The 20179-nt window shown below is 44.3% G+C and overlaps 1 protein-coding gene across 1 annotated transcript; it reads right to left on the reverse strand.

Moving 5' to 3' along the window:
• Nucleotides 1-741: 741 nt before the first annotated feature.
• On the reverse strand, nt 742-17556 carry LOC142564885 (acetylcholinesterase-1-like). The gene is made up of 4 exons (XM_075676076.1): nt 16910-17556; nt 11061-11250; nt 2415-3413; nt 742-1419 (listed from the first exon to the last, which is right to left on the reverse strand). Exons 1-4 carry the CDS (start codon nt 17259-17261, stop codon nt 1272-1274), a joined length of 1689 nt encoding a protein of 562 aa, XP_075532191.1. The 5' UTR covers nt 17262-17556; the 3' UTR covers nt 742-1271.
• Nucleotides 17557-20179: the final 2623 nt, after the last annotated feature.

The following is a 20179-nucleotide window of genomic DNA, read 5'->3' on the forward strand; positions in this document are numbered from 1 at the left end:
ACGATATGGTTGTGAGCTGCCATTTCTCTTTACTTCCTCTTGCGACAATGAGAACTTTGAACATTCAACTAATCATCCAGCCTTGTGTAATGCAACCGACTCCTGCTTTCGATGTGATTGCATGATCAATCGAGAAACAGGCCTCTCCCTCTCTCTCTTTGCATATATATATATATATATATATATATATATATATATATATATATATATATATATATATATATATATATATATATATATATATATATTGTAGTGTTGTCATAATGACCTAAACCGCATGGCTCTCCTCAGAGTATTCGAGGGAACGGTTCGCAAGATTCTTCAAAATATTTAATCGGAGATTGTGGAGCCACATTTTCGGGCAACAGATTCCTTGCATAGGTGGAGGTGAGGTTCTGTGTGATGTTAACGGAATAAACTTGCCCTGGTTATTTTTTAAAATTAGCAGCCCGAGTATGCGCGTTGTAAGACTGCAATTGAATCTCAGCCGTAAAGCAACCTACCTCCACTTACTGTCATTCCGGCGCTTGCCAGTGGAGTGTCCAGGGCGGTAAACATTACATCCATTTTAAGAACAAATTTACTATGTATGTTAATCAGGCTATAAGTAGCCATAGCGATCCATATATGTATCTAAATTAGTGAAGAGTGCGATTGCTTTGTTACCAGAACACGTTTGTCCTATGTCTTCCGTCTTGTTCTAAGGAGGCACTGATAATAAAAGAAAATGAGTCAGCGAGCTCCGAATTCTCAGATTTTCCCAAGGCATTTATTTCACTCTTGTGTCTCTCTCCTTATATGTATGTGCGTATATATTGTAAAAGTACACATACATAAACAGTCATAAGTAGCCCAGGATGCAAACGGCACATTGGCGTCGTGATAGCTGAGTTAGTAAAGGAATCGCACAGGTATGCCGAAAGTCGGTTTGTAGGTCATGTGCTACCTGTTGTTTTGTCGTCCAATTCATGTTCATTTGTTTATCACTTTCTACACTTTCTACATGAATTAAAACTACAAATATTGTCTATTATGTTTTGCTTGGTGTAACTGCGCTGACTTCTTACTGTTATCTCGCAAATTTAGCCTCTCGGTTTATTCTCTTCCCATTCACACACCTATCCATATATATATATATATATATATATATATATATATATATATATATATATATATATATATATATATATATATCATGTGTGACCCCCCGCTCTTTTTGTTGTCACAGTACTTAGAAGTAGGCATTTATCCTACTGTAATCACTCATTGCTTCAATAAAGTTCAAGTTCCTTGAGTGTCTTGCAGCGTTCCCCATTATTGAAAGTGGACATTTCTGATCCCGTTGCTGTAAGTTTCACGTAGGACCTGGAGTCTGATGTGAACTTTGGCCAGTTAGTACCTCCGGATACGGCAAGAGACCTTTGAAAAAAGGAAAGAAAAAAAGGTGATGCACAAATACGCCCTGAGAACAGATATGCATTAAATAAGCTTTTATGTGTTCTAGATAATTGGATTGCGCACTTGTATGGTTTTATTTACTTATGAATTAGGAATTTTCTCAATTCAAATTGCGTTACTTCACAGTCATAGTTCAAGTATTCTTATAACTTATTAAACGGAAGTTTGCCTTCTTTGTCTATCTTTCTTTCACCTTTCGATGCCCTGTGGTTTTCTTTCATGCTTACTAGAATGAAAAAAAATATTTTGTTATAATATTGGCACAAACAGTTGATTGATAACTGTACGTGGCTAACGTTTTCTGCCATTTGAGCCTTCTGGAGCGCACCTATTCTAGAACTTGCTCCATGTAGAACTTATTTCAGTTTGGTAATAATGCTTTGTAGACATATGGGTTGCCTGCCCACTTCTGTGTCCCAGAAATTTTGAACAACGTAACTTCTTTACTGCGCATTGCGCTGCTTTTTTTTATGCCGCCTGCCCATTGAAGTCATGCTACGGAAGCAGGCACCTTGCCCAGCGTCGTAGCATTGCTTGGCTGCTTCATCGACAGCTAAAAAATTAAATAAATTAAAGTATCGATTTTTATGAGTTTATGAGTAGGGAAACGAACAAAATAAGAAAAAAAGTGTTATTTGCATATTTTATGCAGGAATCCAATTGCAAAATATCAATGCAAACAACATTAACACAAAGAAATTTAGGGCGCGAACTAGCTCAAGCGAAAATTTTGGGTGAAGGTTTATGCCGTAGCATGATACCAAATGCACGGTAATCTCAATGAACACATTTTCTGCAATCTTTCTCGCTTTATAAACTTGCTAGCATTTAATTAAATGGAGCAAATAGGCGAGCAAAGTTGCCTTTTGCCTTACGAACCCAGATAGGACGCTCACGCGATGGAGTGGTTCAGACCTTGCGATTATTCGACACTATACATGCAAAGTCACACTGACCTTCCATTGGCGAAATCACTCCACATCTGCATGATGCGCCTGCTGTACGAAGTGTCACCGGCACATCCACCCTGCTTATCGAAGGCCCTGCCGAACACTTGTGGTTGGTCGTCGCCGTGGGTCATACCGAACCACGGCAGCTTGTTTGGACAGGCGGACACGTAGTTCATCTCGTAATAGCGGACTTCCTTCCCAGATTGCGCGTCAGCGGTTGCATTGGCCAACTTGCACGCGGTGTTGAGGGCGCCACAAGTCACGTGCGAGTCACCCTTTGTTTCTGCCAGCGCCTGTCGTAGGGCGTCGTAATCGAAGTCTCCGATGTCCCCCATGTACTCTTCCTGAAGCTTCTTTATCTCGGACAGGGATAGTTTATTGTACAAACTGCTCAAGAAATGCACCATTTCTGCTTTGTTGATTCGCCGGGGAGGAAGAGCCTCGGAAAACGTATCTCTGAAGCTTGTGTAAAGCTGGTTGGTTCCTTCGTTGGCAGTCTGCCCGATGATGACGTCCTTATCGCCTGGAAACTCCGCGATGCGAGGCTCTACGGGCAAGAACTCGTCCCCAAAGATGGGTTCAAACTTGCCGTCAGCGAACGTTGGCTCAGCAGACGCAAGCAGAGTGGCGTTTATTTTCTTCATGCATGCCGCAATGCTCTGAGATGCGTTCGCAGCCGAGTCCTCGTGATAGCATCCGAAGTTAGCAGCGAATTTACGGGAGTAGTCTAGCATTTCAGACTTGTCTTTTGCTCGTCCCTTCTTGGTTACGCCGGCGCTTTGGATGATGGCGCGCTTGAAAAGAGACTTGCTTCCTGGCGAGAGCAGATGAAAACCGGTGGAAATGCCGCCGGCGCTCCATCCAAACAGTGTGACTTCCGCGGGGTTACCGCCGAAGGCGGCGACGTTTTCCTGGATCCATTTCAATGCGAGCTGCTGGTCGTGCAAAGCCATGTTTCCTGGGGCAGCGGACGTTCCGTCGTACAGGAAGCCGAATGACTGCAACCTGTAAGTTTCGAATCGGGTCTCAGCAGAGCAATATTTGCCCGCATCACCTGCTCATACCTCTCGAAGGTGTACCTAGGGTGCTGCGATTCATACCTCTTAACGTTTTAGTTTCATTTTACGTTATAACGTAAGTAACACATTAGCTATATAACAAAAAAATGTTTTAGAGATTACTATGGTATTGCTTGAGAGATACGACTTAGGATATCAAAAGCACTCCTACTTTCGTACAAACCACACAATATGGAAACATTCACTTCTTATGCCTAGGGTGGTGGTAAGTATCAATTGTTTCATGGTCGGTCTCAGGTCTAATCGTGCATTTAATGCCTCTTGACACAGGGAGCGGAAGAAATGCGAGCCCAATGGTATATCATTGTGCTTGTTCGAACAAATGTCGTGTAAACACTGCAGTACTTCGCAAAGAGTTATTTTACCCTTGAACATCAAACTAGACATAATTATTTACAAGTACACGAGATGATACCATGTTAAATAGTTATCATCACTGTTATTTCTTCAAATGAAGACACGTAAAGCAGCCCTTAAACAAGTGTGCTGCACTTTTTTTGCGGAGGCACAATATTGTACGAGCATATCGCTTCCTCTATATACATCACACGTCAAAATGCTCTCGGGCACAAACTCGCGACTTGAGTCATGCCTGCTGTCCTCATCATCTCGCATTTTTACAGAAGAATAAAATACTTACGAGGAGATAACACGCGTAGTAGTATTTAGATAGTGAGAAGAAAGAAAGTTGGGCCGGTTGTTATGAATTCATTTGCTGATTAAAAAAGATACCCATGGTGAACAGGAGGGCCACGAAGGAAAGGAGCAGCCATGGTGCCAGCGCCCTTAAATTGTTTAATTTTAGAAGACGGACGAGTACACGTTAGCATGAGAGGAGAACACGTGAATTTGAACAACTTAATAAATGCGGGCACTTAAACAGGTGACGAACCACGAGAAACAAGACAAAAAATGACAGTATGTTAGCTCGGCTATGCCAGGATATACATAGCGAAAGCTAAAGCATAGCATGGTTAGCCTTGGTTAATCTTGATTGCAAGTCCAGGTTTGTCTGGTTGTCTAGTTATGTTGCAGCCTTTAGCCAGTCGTTAGGGGCGCTGTTCGTCTGTTTCTTCGGTGATTTGTTTCCCCTTCATCTCGTTCCGATGTCGGTTCCAGGCCTCCTCCTGCTTATCAGAATTTTCGCCGTCCGTACGGCCGCCTCAGCTGTGGTTTCGGCGCACGCGAGCTCTCCTTTTCAATCCTCCGACATGTTATGAGGCATGCGACGCAGCTGGCGAAGCGAGAGGAGGCGAGCGCAACGACGGGAAACGCGGTGTGAGGTCATACCAAACAGCGGCGGCGGAAAGGCGCGGCGCTGCGCAGCGCTGCGCAGCGCTGCGCAGTAAAGCCCCTTGATACTGAAAGTAGCGCCATTCTGTGAACTTTGCTACCGCGCCGCCAACCCTCGCACATCCTCCTCGCCCGCCTCTCCACTCGGCGCTTTTCTGACCGATGATTGGCCGCTCTGGCCGGCCCCAGCCGTCGCCTTGGAAACGCGCGCGAAAGCGTCGCTTTGCTTGTGTTGTTGTTTTTCTTCGGCGCCATGGGCAGGTCGTGTTCCTTTATTCAGCTAATTCGAACTCTGCATTTCGCACCGCGTTATGCCGGGTTGCTGCGCATTTCAGTGCACAAGCCGGCGTGAAAAAATAGCTTCTTGCTTTTCATGATTCCTCGAGGGAAGAACGACATCAGCCGCAGAATAAAGTGGATTCACAACATCGGACGCATATCGTCTGGAGAATAACACCATGCAATGTTTCATGTTACTGGGTTCGAGCTTATGCTACTTCTAACCGGCGGTTTATATAAATATTTTTATTTTCCGAAGTGTGTGCCATCCTGGATGTTTTGTGTGTTTTCCATGTAACGTTTCAGGAGTCACCTGCAATAAAAATTGCATCTGGCCAGATATGTGCTGGTGTGTCACAGTGGCTGTGTATTCTATGCTCCAGACCTGTACTCTGCGTCTGAAATTTGTGTTGGGGTGGCACGATGTTTTCAGTAAGTAGCTGAAAAAACTGGCAAAACCCTGCATGCCGCCCTCTCAGATCTATGGTAATGGCTGCGGCTGGCAGCTTTTCCAGCTCTTACGAAACAGCTTTATTGGCAAATTGCAAAAGGAATGACATCTGGGAGAGTCATTAATGCCACAGATTGGAAGAATAATGTGCAAAGGAGGACCAAAACTTCGCGCAAATAAGCTTTGAGCATCTTCTTGCCTGCTATGGATCTTTAGAGCGATGAAGGCCTTCGTGTGACCGCCGCGACTGTGAAAGTCTACCGCGATTCCGAGGTCTAGCGGCACGTGAGGAGCGAGTCAGCAGAGATGCCTTTTAAGGCTGACTTTCATTCGCCATAGGTGAAATCTTTACAATTTATATTTAGTTATGCTATCAAAATAACGTCAGATTCTTAAGCTATGTGTTTCTAAAATAGTACGAATTGTTTCCTTGAAACCGACCCAGTCACAGAAGGGCTAAATCCTATCTTATCGTCCTTTACAGCGCTGAATATTGCATCACCACGGGCGTCTGAGGCACTAATTGAATGCATTCGATGGGCTACACTGAATAAGTCACAGAGACAGCATCCCCTTCCCATCTCTTAATCTAGTCGTCCGTTGCCGTCAGCAATCATTAACAAATTTCAAGCCAACCCTTGGCTACGCTCACTTCTACAGTAGTCAATAAAAATATATCTCTCTTGAGAGCACGAAAAACTAGAAAAAAATTGTTCTCTTTCAAGCAGGAATGAAATTTCTATAGCCCAGGTATTAAATGCGCGGCATATGCATTACACCGAGGCCCCAAGCCTTTTAGGACTGAACCCCTCCCACCCTGCCCCCCCCCAAAGAAAAATAATCCATAATCACGTTATAGCAAATTTCGCATCATTTTTGCGGCCACTGTCCTGCTTCTGAAGCTTCACGCACGCAATGACGTCCAACTAAATTACCGCAATCTCTGCCTGGCTCGACTGCAAAAATATAGTGTCATAGAAAGTACTTCCGCGAAAATGCAGCACTAGTTGAAATTGCATTTAACGGAGCGTCACTGTGTCGAAAAATATTAAAGAATGTACAAATTTAAATTAAATACTGCGCTAATTAAAGCTCTGCCCTGTTGAAGTGACCAGTATAAAGATATCAAAGCCAATGTGGGCTATATACAATACGCTGCGATTGTTAATTCATGCCGCAAACGCGCACGTTTAGCGCTTTCATTGCTCAAACGAGAAGGTGATAAATGTGGGTCATGGTAGAGTCAAGCACATTGCATCCCTATCTAGTGCTTTCGTTTAATAATAGAGCGAGAAAAAAATCCCGAAGTTAGGTGCGATCACGGGTGCCAGCTGATGCATCGGGCCGCCGAGCGCGCGAGGGCCTGCGAAGCGTGCCGTGCGCAGCGCGCACAGCCGGCGGGCGAGGAGAATCGAGGAGGAAAGCGCGGGAGTGGAGGAGAGTGTCGCTACTTTCAAATTATTAAGGGGCTTTACTGCGCAGCGGTGGAACACCTGTGACTGGGTGCTACTAGTGGCGCATGCGCAGTAGGGACTAGGGAGCGAGCTAGAGAGAGAGAAATAAATATACGCGGCGAGGCGCGCGTTGTGACGTCATGTGCCTCCTCGGAGCACTGCCACGGCGAAATCGCAAGTTCGCGGCAAGTAAAGCTTTCGCTTTAAAAAGGTTACAGAGAGCTACGCAGTGACGACCGAAATCTCCCACGCAGTACCCTCACAGGCTGTTGCTAAATATATTTTTTCAGATAATATCGAAAAGTGCCTCGTGGGTTTATCACGTCGCCTCACCTTCGCATCGAGCAATGACGGCAGTGTCACAGGACAAAGGAGCGCAGCTACATTGAATGCGTAAAAAAAAAAAAAACTTGATAACGATTGTGACTGAACGTTTATTTTTCCCGCTCGTGCTACGTTACTCGAAAAAAAAAGAAATAATCGCTTTTTACGTGCCATACCCACAGTTTCAATATGAGGCGCGCCACAGTAGAGGGTTACGTAATAATTTTTAGTACCTACAGGGCTCTTTACCGTCCACTTTGATGCGAGTGCGACAATGTGTTCGTATTTTGCCTCCGTCAACATGAGGCCACCACCGCCGAGATCCAACACGTCACATCGAGCTCAGTGGTGCCCCTTAATACTTTCTTGCATGATCAAATCTGCGCAACATAGGCAACGTCCCGAGAGGAAACCATTGATACAGTACGCCTATAGAAAAAAAGGGGAAAGAAGGCTCATGGCATATGCTTTATTTTGTACTGTTTCTATTGCATTCTTTCATTTTTCATTTCTCAATAATGCGTGTTTCACGTGCTTCACGACAACTACGACAAACGCATTCTTAACGAGAAGGCAACCACATCCGTTCTACTACACTCACGAGAAATGCCTTGAGGGTAGGTCACAACTAAGCTCTCTCCGTTTGTTAGTTTGCTCTTTTTTGCTGTATTTTCTTTCTTCACGAAAGTACACATTGTGATGGCAGCTTTACCTACTCTCAAAATATTTCAACCATTTACTGAACAGTATAGGTGGTTCCAGCAAGTACATAAGGTAGCGGAAGTACAAAAAGAAATTGCCTAATTGCAATATTATCGTGTACATATGTAAGTTATCGTAAGTTCCTATAACTATGTTGAAAGACAAAAAAAGCAAGTATGTGTTTTACGGGAACCAGCTATTCTTTTTACCTGCAGGCATATTTCTTCAATGTTATGCCGCGCATTCTAGACAATCAAAAAGGTCGTATAAGTGAGAGTTCCTAGGATAATTATGCTGAAATAAAAAAGAAAATCAACGCGCGTGTATGTTCACCTGTCTGTTTGTGTTTGCTGTTGCCTTTATAACCGGTATATCCGATGCCTGTCATAATAGGCATATTTTAAGCTTGAAGGTTTTAAGTACGGCCGATATAATAATCTGCCATCACAAGCAGGGCTGACGGGAGAACACTGATGAAAAGAACAAATACCGGTGCCGTGAAACCCGTGCTATGCTTTGCGTGGACACGTCTCAGAATTATAGCTTTCGGATGACTTGTACGCTGCCCCTGAGTTGTGGCTTGAGTGAGGTGGATCCTTGTCTCTATTTCAATAACCAAGATTGGGTATATTTTGCGTTATGTGGTACTTTCGGTCCATATATAAATGGCCCAGATTTCACTGCAATCAGACTCACTTCACACTCACATTAAAGTTACTCTACGCCAGTACTTACTACTTTTATGCTCAGGTTTTTCTTTGTGTCCTTGGCGTAACCTAATGCTTATCACGCATTCTTGTCGCAGTAAAGGAACACTTTACGGGATAACAGACTCGCAATATGGTTTCCGGAAAAAGAAGTCTACGTAGTTAGCACTTCTTGACCGCAAAAAAATATCATCAAAAATGTTGAGGATAATAAGTTTGTGCTTGGCATATTAGCCGTATTTAGCAAACCGTTTGGTACACTGAACAGCAAAATCCTTCTGAAGAAACCTAAGCATTATGGAATGCGGGGTAAAGCCAACTGTTTCATAGATAGGTACCTTAGTAATTGCAAACAGTATGTATCAAGTAACAATTACAATTCATCATTTCAATCAACATCTATCGGCGTTATACAGGGTGGCATTCTTGGGCCGTATCCGTTGAAAATCTACATTAGCGATAACATCAATAAACTCCGCTTGTGAAATACGCTATTTATGCAGACGATACTAGTCTATTCCTTATTGATGACGACTGCAGTAGGTTGTTTCATAAAGGATATGAACTTTTGGCTAAGCTCTAGTTGCTGAGTAGTTACAAACTGCAATAAAACAAAAGCAGTAATGTTTAGATCAAAAGGAAAACATATCAAAAGGTGTCACTCACTTATGCTAAATAGCCTGAGAGTTCAAGACGTTCGGTGTGATCTTTTATGATCAGCATACAGGACACGTAGTAAACAAGATTGCGCACTTCAGGTTTGCTGGATTGTCACCGAGACCCACTCGCAGTTACCACGAGATTGCTACTAAAGATTTCTTGTGTTTCTCTATACGCTATTGTTTCTTGTCTTGGGGGCAATTACCGCTACGAACACTGATATACTAACCCGTACGCAACACAAAATAATTCAAGGTATACATGAGATCTGCCTCTACATGCTTCCGTTAACGCAGAAGGGAACACATATCGTTCAGTTGGTATGAAAACTTTTTATGAATTCTGTCTGTCTGAGTACCAAGCACCGACAAGAAACGTAAAATCAGTTTTTTTACAAGAACTTGCTTTCCAGAATATGAAAGCAACCAGAATATGGAAACGCATGTACAACTGTACGAACTGCTTACAGTGAACAAATTGTGAGAAATAAGATTTCGAAATAACTAATTTCCCACCATAACAAAAAAACCTTGACATCAAATGTTATGCGTAAAAATGATAAGGGAATTGTACTTGTAGCTCATTTTGTGTCACTGAACATATGTGACCACGAACTTGTGTAATTATTTTGTTGTGTGCTTCTTTGAATGCATTCAGAATATTTTGTACTTTTTGTCATGTTAACGTACTTACTGATTGTACTGGCTTTTCTAGTCAGTAGGTGAGAGCTCTATCAAGCTGCCTAGTCCGCAGCTTTTTTTTCCTCACCCCACTTTTGTTTTGCCCTTTCATAGTACAATTATAATATTGGTCTATTTGTGTATCTATCTTCGTCCTCATTTGCCGGTCACGTTGGGCGCGTGCTCTGTCACCTTCGCCGCCTCCTAGATGAAGGGGCCTGAGCATACACTAAAAGGCGAAGGCTTCTCATAGAGAGTGGTTTACCTCATGACATCTCTCACAAAAAACCAACGCCTTCAAACTCATTCTTTTTCAAAAACTAGCCATATGCCATCCGAAAGTGAGCTTTAATTCATGTGGCACTCAGTCTACTGATTCACCAAGATACCAGTTGTCTGTGCGTTGTAATATGTCTCTGACACTCTAAAGTGGCTACCTCTGCCAGCTGCAATTTGTAAGATGACAGTTGGTTAGGTGCCTTTGTATTATTACAGCACGAACTTACAAAAACTAACTATATTATTTTTTTTATCCAGAACATATTTTTTTAGCACACCTCAGTCTATGAAGTAGCCGGCCCACTTTTGAGGCACCGTCATCTATTTATTTCTCGCCTAAACAAGAAAATAAAGAAATTCCTGGCCAAATTGCCGATCATTCCATTGACCCTCACTATAACGTAATTTTTATTTTACTTCGTTCATTGAGCTTGGCTGCACTGTTTGGAGTTTCCTGTGTTAAACGCGCGCGTCTGGCCTTAAGTGACTCATACCACGTTGCTCACTTCTTTACCTTTATTAAGTCTAGAGACTGAAATAACGCTTCGAGAAAAGAAAGCAAACGTATCTTCTGTTTGTCCTAAATATGTTAAAAAGGGGACCCACGCAGAGAAGCCAGAGATGCATGAATAAACACATTTAAGGACCGCCAGCCACGCATCTCTTCTAGTTGTTTTTTTTGCCACGCCTTTTTTACTATAAAATGTATCAAATTTTTGTACTAAAAGAAGGAAGCTTGTTTACCTGTAGGCGATCGTGACCACCACGACATCGCCGAGGGCAGCCAACTGTGTTCCATCATCAAGTGGCATGGCAGCCGAGCCCGTTTGAAAACCACCACCATGAAGCCAGGCCATCACAGGTAACCCGACGGAAGCGTTCAGCTTGGGTGTCCATACGTTCAAGTACAGGCAGTCCTCGCTTTTTGGCTGATCTGTGCGCGAATATAACCGTTTTGATGCTGTTACTATCGTCAGTTTCTTCATTGCGATGTAAAAAGCACGAAGACAATGCCCATTGTACTCTTCAGTAGAAAGCTATGCTGCGTGAAATAATATATACCAATTCATTGAATGCGCACAGTGCTCGCTTCATGACAGTGATCTTTTGCAATTGATCCTTGATCGCGCGCTTTGCTTCTTTCCACCTAAAACAATATTAAGGTGACCATCTGCTCAACCAGTTTGTTGACACGTGAAGTCAGTGCAGCGCCTCCTGTTCCGTTGAATTGACAGATTCTGCCCGCATTAACGATTTCACGTACGCATTCAAAATGCACAATGCACGCTTTAGAGTTCCGTCAAGAGCACAATGAACGCGCGGCAGCAAACACAGGCTACGCACGAACGCGTCCAAAATCTCCAGTAAAAAATCTGTGCTGATTTTAGTATCTAACTTTATAGGCATCCTTATAGTAGAGGTACTTACAAGCTTACAGCAAATGAGCATAGCCAATTAGCTAACAATATAAAATGGTGCTATCTAGGAGGAGGCTTACTAGTAGTCTTTCTAAAGGTCATCACACAATGCAAACATATATGCGAGCCTGATCAGCTGGGGTGCTGACACTATACAGCGCCTGAACTCACAGATGTCGCAAAAAGACACGCAAGAAAATGGGAACCAATGAAAAAAGCAGGACGTGAGACCGCTGGATGATCACCTCTGAAGCGCAGGCCGAATCTAAAACGTTACACGGCACCACTATCTACAGCCGCGCCTGCACTCCGCTATGCGCCCAATGAAATCTTTATTTTTTTTAGACAGCGACGAAGTACTGAGCTATGACCGTCGCTTTAATTCATTGTCCGAAAAAAAAAGGAATTGAAAAATGCCACTGTGCTATGCAAAATAAATGCACAAATAATTAGAGTTTCCCAGCGCCTATCCTTGAATTCAGCGAGGGTTTGGAAGTTTTATCAATGCAGACGCTTTATCATATACACTACCTTTCGCATCCGTTGCATTTATGAGGCGAAATCCTTAGGTTTCTGTGTTTTGTGGGGTACACAAAAACGTGGCGCTCCGGGAAAGGTAAACATCAGCGCCGGAGCGGGGTTCTGAGAAAGGGAGAAGGAGCACAGTCGGACAGTAGAGGGAAATTTCAGCGGCGGCGCCCGTGGACCGTTCTGGAAACGGCCGCAGCACGCTCGCCCGCCCTGTATACGTCACCGCGTGTACTCATAGCTTGATTCCACATCGCTGTGCCACTTCGCTCGCTGCGGCTGCCGCATTTCCTCACGCCAGCTTTTTGACAACGATTGTCTACGGTCATCGAGTGCGGACTGTTGCTGTTTGCCCGTGTGCGCGTACATCATGCCAGATACTTTAGATAGCAAATGGATGTTTACAACGGGGCGTTCTACTCCGGCGGATGCTGCGTGTGGTGCGGCCGCGCGGCCTCTGCACTGAATACGATCCGTGATGCAGACAGTGGAGGCGTCAAAGTGCACAGAGAGCCAATACCGTCGTGTGTGCTATAGCACCCATACGTTTGCGTGTCAACCGCGTTTACGAAGGAAAACATCAGTGCAACTTTTTTTTTTGCGCTCGCAATGTATTCAGAGCACATCTGTCACAACAGAAAGGCTTCTGTCACTATTTAAAGCAAAATTACGAATTTGTGAAGTTCGACTTGCCACAACCACGATCTGCTTGTGAGGCATACCTTAATGGCAGACTCCGCCTTAATCTTGAGTGTCTGAGGTATATTTTAACGTGCATGTTATTCCGGGCGTCCTTGCATATCGCCCCCATTAAGTTGCTGCCACTCAGGCCGCGAATCAGCTCGTAACCTCGTGATCATTAGCTCAACCCTATAGCCACTGCGCTACTCAGGACCGATAAGCCGTCGTTCGGCCCGGGCGTTTCAAATGTGTCCAGGTTGACCGCGACAAGCAGCGCGACTGACGCACTTCCTGGATGAGGCTTTTCAGGCACCGAGGTAGTGTTATCCGATAAGACAGCGTAAGTCATTACTGGTGTTGCATCACATCGCACAGGTGTGAGTTCGAAGAGGAAAGCGCCCGTTGTAAGTGATCGACTGTATAAAGAGTTGACTACGGTCTTCTAACGAGGTTAAAGGAGTTCTACCAATTGGATGTTATGGTTTTTATTCGAGGCAATGCAGATTGTGGTACAGTACAGTTTGTGTCTGAACAAAGAAACGTGTCTTTTGGGATTGAAAAAGAAACTTAGTACAGTCGCCGCGGCTGCAGCGTTCTGCAGCCAAGTCAAAGGTTGCGGGTTTGTTCCGTGGCCACGCCGGCCGTTTTCTTATAGCGACGATAGGGTGAAATGCACAAAGCGCTCCTACAGCACATTTCTTAAAATTTTTTATTAGGTGTCGTAGACACAATATTTTCATCACTCTGACGTTCACTGTGACTTGAACATAACAGGGAAGAATATGGAGGCCAAGAGAAGAAGCAAATGTACTCAAATAAAATGACCAGAAAGTGATGTAAAATGGTGAAGGTATTGCGGGAAACTCCATGTACTTTTTGGAAATAAATGCTGATATGTCCGGTTATTCCCTGGTGGTAGTTTCGCTGATAATAATAATTACGCCCTATTTTCTTTCTTAAGTTCTAAATTTTTACTTTAGTGTTGCCATAATTTCTCTTCATTAATTATTTTAATTGTTTGAAACCCGCTATGCGTTGCAGCACAGAGGACGGCACCTAATTTCTTTAATACGCTTTTTTATTTGCCTCATCATAATATATGTCCCTTGAACATGATGTTTAGAAAAAATTGAGGTTTTATGAGCGACAACCACGATCTGACCGTTAGGTCACGTGGCATTCACGGTATGCGTGAATCACAGTTTGGTATAAATTTGCGTAAAGGGCCCACTAGCGCAAACGGTCGATTTTGTGTAGGCCACCACTTTTACATCGGCTCGCAGCTGTAGATCGAATCACGCGCGAGTGCACGCATGTACACAGTGCACCAGAACACCCCTCTCTCCCAACTACGCTTCCCAGAGCTGCTCCCTCAAAGTGCACCTCGATGCTCCCGAGCCTGGTGCGCCCCAAATGCGGCAGTGTCATTGACTTGCACAGCTTGTTGTTGAAAGCGACAGTCGTCAGCAGCTTCGTTTTCGGAAAAAGGCACGAGGATGTGGCAGCTCAATCAGTGCCGCAAGTGGGTTTATTTGTTTCACCAAGAGGAACAAGCACCCGTGAATGTGCAGGCGACCGAAAATTTATGGACCACGCGAGCCCGTGCCCGATTATCTCTCCGTGCCCCTTAACGGTACAACACTTGGCGTTGAGAACAGCGACGTTGGAAAGGTGCCCGCTTGCTCTTTCTCGGCGGGCCAATCTCCTTGGGTCGCGTCACGCTTTTGGACTTCCTCTTTTTCGCGTAACTTGTCCATCCTTGCGGCCCACACTGACCTGCCTGCTGGCACGTGGCCGACATCGTTTCGGAGGAATGAGAGTAAAATATAATTTAAGGGTCCGACGCCCCCAAAATGAAGATGTCAGTTTGAGGCTAGCCGTACTGAGCGACGGCGGATTAATTTTGACCACCTTGGGTTCTTTATGTGCATGCCCAAGTACACGAGCGTTTTTTTCTTTAATTTCACGCTTATCGAAATGTTCGCGGACAAACAAGCGAACTCAATATTCACAGTGCAACGTCTCAGCGGCTAAGAAATAGCGGCGAGCAATTCCAATGAATGCTGCTGCCAATGCATAAGCGCCTCACCGCAGCTACCGGAGAGCGCGTTGCGTAATGAAGAGAAAAAAAAATAGAATACCAGTTGAGCCGAGATTGACATGCCAGCAAAGAACATGAGAACCCATTTTAGCCTAGCCATGGCCTCGAGGGTAGCAGAAGTACCGAAAGAATCGCTGAGAGGCCGTCTGACAAGAGCTGCTCTGGTCTGGAGACATTTGTTGTCGGCTGTAGGGATGCTTGATTTCTCCTCAATGCATGCGGTACAGAAAGACTTCGACTGGCGACACGTAAGAGCAACGTGTAACGAACAGCAAGGATCTCCACTCTGGCACCTTTTTGTGCGTTTGCTTAGTACACGCGAGTTTATTAACCAGTTACTGGCTTCTAGTATTGATGAGCACACGCAGCCTCAGTGGCTTAAACGGTCAACTGGCCCAAAGACCTTAGGGGCGCCCTATAAGACTCGCTTACCTTGGTTAAATAAATGTGCTTTGAACGTAAATTCAAACTCTAATGATTCCGAAACTGCAGTTCTTTTTTGCTTGTTTCCAAGTTCACCAGCATTTGTAACATTACTAAAAAGTACAAGTGCACACTTGGTGCTATTTCACGATCAAAAGCCGGCTTCAGCGGTGCTGCATCCCACAGGGGCATGTAATTATGCGTAACAGAGGTTGTGATCATTCGTTTTCTGATAGCATTTCAAGTTGCGCTAGATGTAAGGAAATGCCTCACAAAGTGAATAACTGGGCAGTTGCCGCGGTGATCTCAGTCGTGAAGTACTGGCATTGTAGTCCTGTAGGCCACACAGTTGTCTGTTAGAGTGATTTGTCATTTTTTTAAAAAAATGTATAGCTTTAGTTAGCTGTAATCGTCATCTGTATTTAGGTATGTAACGCAATAAAAATGCTATTATTGTTTCCTTATGCTGTCATCGTCTTCGTAGTCTGTTGGATAAATATGTTTCCCTGAAGGTTTTTGTTAGAATGCCCTCTGCATTTGTTGATGTGGTATTGTAAATAGAAAACTGTAACCTCAATTGCCCTACACTCCATTGTTAGAATTCTTGTTTACTGTTTTCTTTTATTTTATCGCTTTGTACGACATTGGTTTCTACAGTGATTACTTAAACTACGTAGAAGCCTCTTGCTGCTATGGAAGTTTATTATTTTCGCCTTTTTTTTCTCCTTATCAGGTAAAGCTATTTAGGGTTTGAAAGTGCCAAGATAGAGAAGTTGATTGTACAGAGTCTGTTCTGCTCACTGGCAACAGCAATACGTAAATATATTTTTATGTTGCTTCAAGTCCTTAAGATTAACAATATATAAGTAAACCACATACAAATTTTACATATGTTACTTAAAAGCCGCTAATTAATATTGTTTAATTTGTTACGAACGAATAAGAAAACTTTCAATTATGATTATAATACTAACGATTACCATTACTATGTGTCACTAATAAAAATTATTGCTTCGTCCTTCTATATATTTTTCTGACGTACCTAAACAGCTGAAGAGTCACATGGTTTAGTCGAATTTGTTCTCGTCGAATATTGTAAAATACCTAGCTCACTATTAAAAATTGCATTAGTAAAGGAAAAAAAAACATTAATTTTCTAAATTTCTTTAGCGTTGGAGCTCTTTAGTGTCTTTTAATAGGAATATGAGCAATTGTATGCTCTCCATAGTATTACGCGACACACAAACAAATCTGGAACGTAATGTCAAAAACTACTATTACTTTGGCGCTTCTTTCTTTTTACCAAGCACAGCTGGAAATACTTTACCACCCTACTGTTTTCCGTGCATTCTATTACTGGTGAAAACTATCAAAAAAAAAAAGAATGACACCAACAGCTTTAAACACAGTCCCAACAATGAGAAGTGAACTCCTCTACTCACCGTATGGCACCCATGGTAGATTCCGAGGTGAAGCTACGCTGAGTTGCATGCACGAAGGGGGCGTCCTCGTCGCGTCTCTGACTTCTTCAGCCCATGGCGCAGCGGGCTCGGGCTTCTGGTACCGCAGCTCTCCAACGGGCGGTTTAGCGTAAGGCACTCCAGTAAAAGCGTAGACGAACTTGTCGTCCAACGCAGCACGCTTTGCGCCGCGTAATTTACCCGCAGAGATACGTACAACCGGGGATTCTGCCTCTTCCAAAAGGACAGTGCCACCCGTTTCTTGGGTCCCCGCGCAACAGAGGCACGCCAAAGTCAAGAGCAACGCGAGGATTGTGTTTGCCGGCTTAACCATGTTACTTTACTCCATGCGACAGCTCCCAAAGTACGCACGATTCGCTCACTGGAAGCGGCCGTGTTTAATGAACGCGGCGTGACCGGAAATCCCGCAGCTGTGCGAAGTGTTTGCGAGCGTACATGAGGGTAGACTCGGGAAGGCGAGAGCTGTTGCGAGAGGGGCAACGAACGAAGCGATCGGATTGCCTCGATTTCCGCGCAGATAACCTGAATACGTGCTGGCGAAATGCTATGCGTTCTGTTTGTCGTCTTGTATACGTTTGCTCGTTCTTTTTTTTTTTTTTAACCAGATTGTATTTCTTGGCGTTAGACGAAACCTCTCCCGCCGGCTTTCAAGTCCTTGACCGCGCGCTCGTCGTTGATGGTGTAAGCTCCTGAACCCTGTACAGAGATACTACAAGTGGCGACGAGCCCGACAAACAAGTTTTATCTCGTCGTATCGCATTTGAAGACGGGACGGAGAAGTGGTTGTACCGCGTCTATTCACCGAGAAAATCCTAGATTGCACTCGCTTGAACTATGAGCGCGTTTCCTCCTCTTGACATGATAAACCATGGCTCGGAGATCAACGACGGCCTAACTTGTGTTCCGCTTTGGTGAGCAATGTGCTTGCAAACACACTGCGTGCCTGTCGTGGAACGAGCTTCCCTTATAGCTGCTTCAAGGCTAGATATTGTCAACGAGCTCGAAGTGGTTGTCCTTGAGGTGTCGTTATGCCTGGCAAACGAACACGTTGATGATGTGGCGGCGGAAAGCACAGATACACACAGGAATGTAACGAACGAGGCAAGCGCTGGCTTTCGTCTATATATCCATCGCAGACATGCGACAAATACAAACAAAGCGGACTGTGCCAGAAACGCGAACTGATACGAAGAAATAAACGAAAAAACGAGCAAAAGAGCCAGCAACATGAAATCTCAGTACCACAATTGCGAACGCCTTCGTTCATGTGTGCTCTCTCCTACCAGACGCTCAAATGGTCTAAAATGATTGTGACAGAATTTTTTTTATTACGCTGCAAAATTATGTGAATAGTATGCGTCCCGCAGTGGCTAAGACGACCCGCAGGTTCTAAAGCTACGGCGGACGTACTCGTAAGCAGTCAAGTTTGTCATGTTATAGGTGCGGCGGATCTATAAGGAGAAAGCAGTTCCGTGTCCACATCCTTCACAGAGCAGTGGCTAGAATACATGCAAAGGCGCTTGTTATACGCGCATACTGTCTCGTCATCTAATGCGCTAGCTGGGACCCTACGCAAACGAGCGGTGTAATCTACCTACGTTCTGTAGTCCAGTTTGAATGTAATCAGTCTTAGTGTGGTGGACGACTCGCTATTCTAACAAAAGATACGTTTAGAAATGACTGTAAGCGTTAAACAAGGAATAGGACAAAACGTTGGAGCAGAATGAACAGCGCTCCACAAGAGAGAGAGAGAGAGAGAGAGAGAGGAAAGGGGAAAGGCAAGGAGGTTAACCAGAGAAAAAGATCCGGTTGGCTACCCTACACTGGGGAGAGAGGGGAGGGGGAGGTAAAGTGGTAACAAAGTAGAGATAAGGAAAGGAAGGAGCGTAGACACACAATCACAATCGGTCACTGGCACCGAATACTGTCATCGCACAGCACAGTGACACTTGCCGCACTATCAACATTTGTTCAGGCTACAGCCGCCTGTCCAATTCTGTCGCCCTCAAAAACCGCAACAGTGCCCTCGTCGCCCTCTGCTGCGATGGCTTGTGATGGCGGCATTTTAAAATAAGTTCCTCTGTGAGAGGTCTTTGGTCAAAGCGCGCTATCGCGGTTGCGAGTGATTGTCTCTGCAAATTATATCGAGGACAGTCACAAAGAAGGTGTTGAAAATTGAAATGTTGTACTGAGCGTATCACCGCCACTGAGCGATGGGTACATCAATATCACTGTACAAATACGGCGAGCACTTTTGTGACGCACTGTTATTGTATTTGGACCAGCAGCGTTCACCCAGTGCTCTACATTGGTGCAGAACATGCCGGCCGCCATGCGATACGAGTGCCTAGTTTCAATCGCTGTGCACTGTTGGTACAGTGCACGTGAATCCATCTTCACAACGCCAAAATTGCCAAAAATAGCGCCAAAGGCTGCGACAGTTTTGAGGCAGTGGTTAATATCACATATGGAAAATAAATTAGTCAAGGTACAGTGGTGGCGAAGCGCTAGCATCTCTCATTGACATGCTTTTAACGGAGGTTCGATTCCCTGTTCTTTCCCATTCTTTGTAGTTTGCTGCAATTTATCGGACATGGTGAACCCTCTGAGCCACATGGATCTAATAATGGCAAATGCCAGCAAGCAGCACGTCATCACGCCATCTTGACGGCTAGAACAATTCCACCGCCAAATAATGCATATAAGTGCATTTATTGCGACGTACGATACTACCTTGTGGATCCACTGCTTTGACATGAGCTCTGTAGCAGATGTAAGAATGCATGTGCAGCAAGCTTCAGCATTATTACATGCAAGGCACCTCGCGCAGCAGTCGGAGATTTGACCGCAAGGCTAACGAACCGGCCCACTTGTGATCGTTTCTGTATCTAAATATTAGCCACTGTCTGCCAAATTCTCAAGACCTTCCACATAATTTTGATCATTTTCACGTTTTTAAAACCGGCTTCTCGTGTGCTACATTCTACTATAACATTTTATTTATAACGTATTGAAGAGATAAAGTTGCTGTGTGCTTTGTTAGAAAAGCAAGCCCTCCTCCGTATTGGCACAGATTCCTACAGAATTGGGCAAGTGTACGTATGATGCCTGTCAAATTTGTGCAGAACGCCATCTATTCAGCATTCACTACTTTAAGTAGTTGAGATGGCATCAGGTTATAAGTGTCTATACAAGAGAAATGGACGAGATTGCTTTTAAACGTATGTTCAA

The sequence above is a fragment of the Dermacentor variabilis genome, chromosome 11 (assembly GCF_050947875.1).
Source record: "Dermacentor variabilis isolate Ectoservices chromosome 11, ASM5094787v1, whole genome shotgun sequence".
NCBI classification, from domain to species: domain Eukaryota; kingdom Metazoa; phylum Arthropoda; class Arachnida; order Ixodida; family Ixodidae; genus Dermacentor; species Dermacentor variabilis.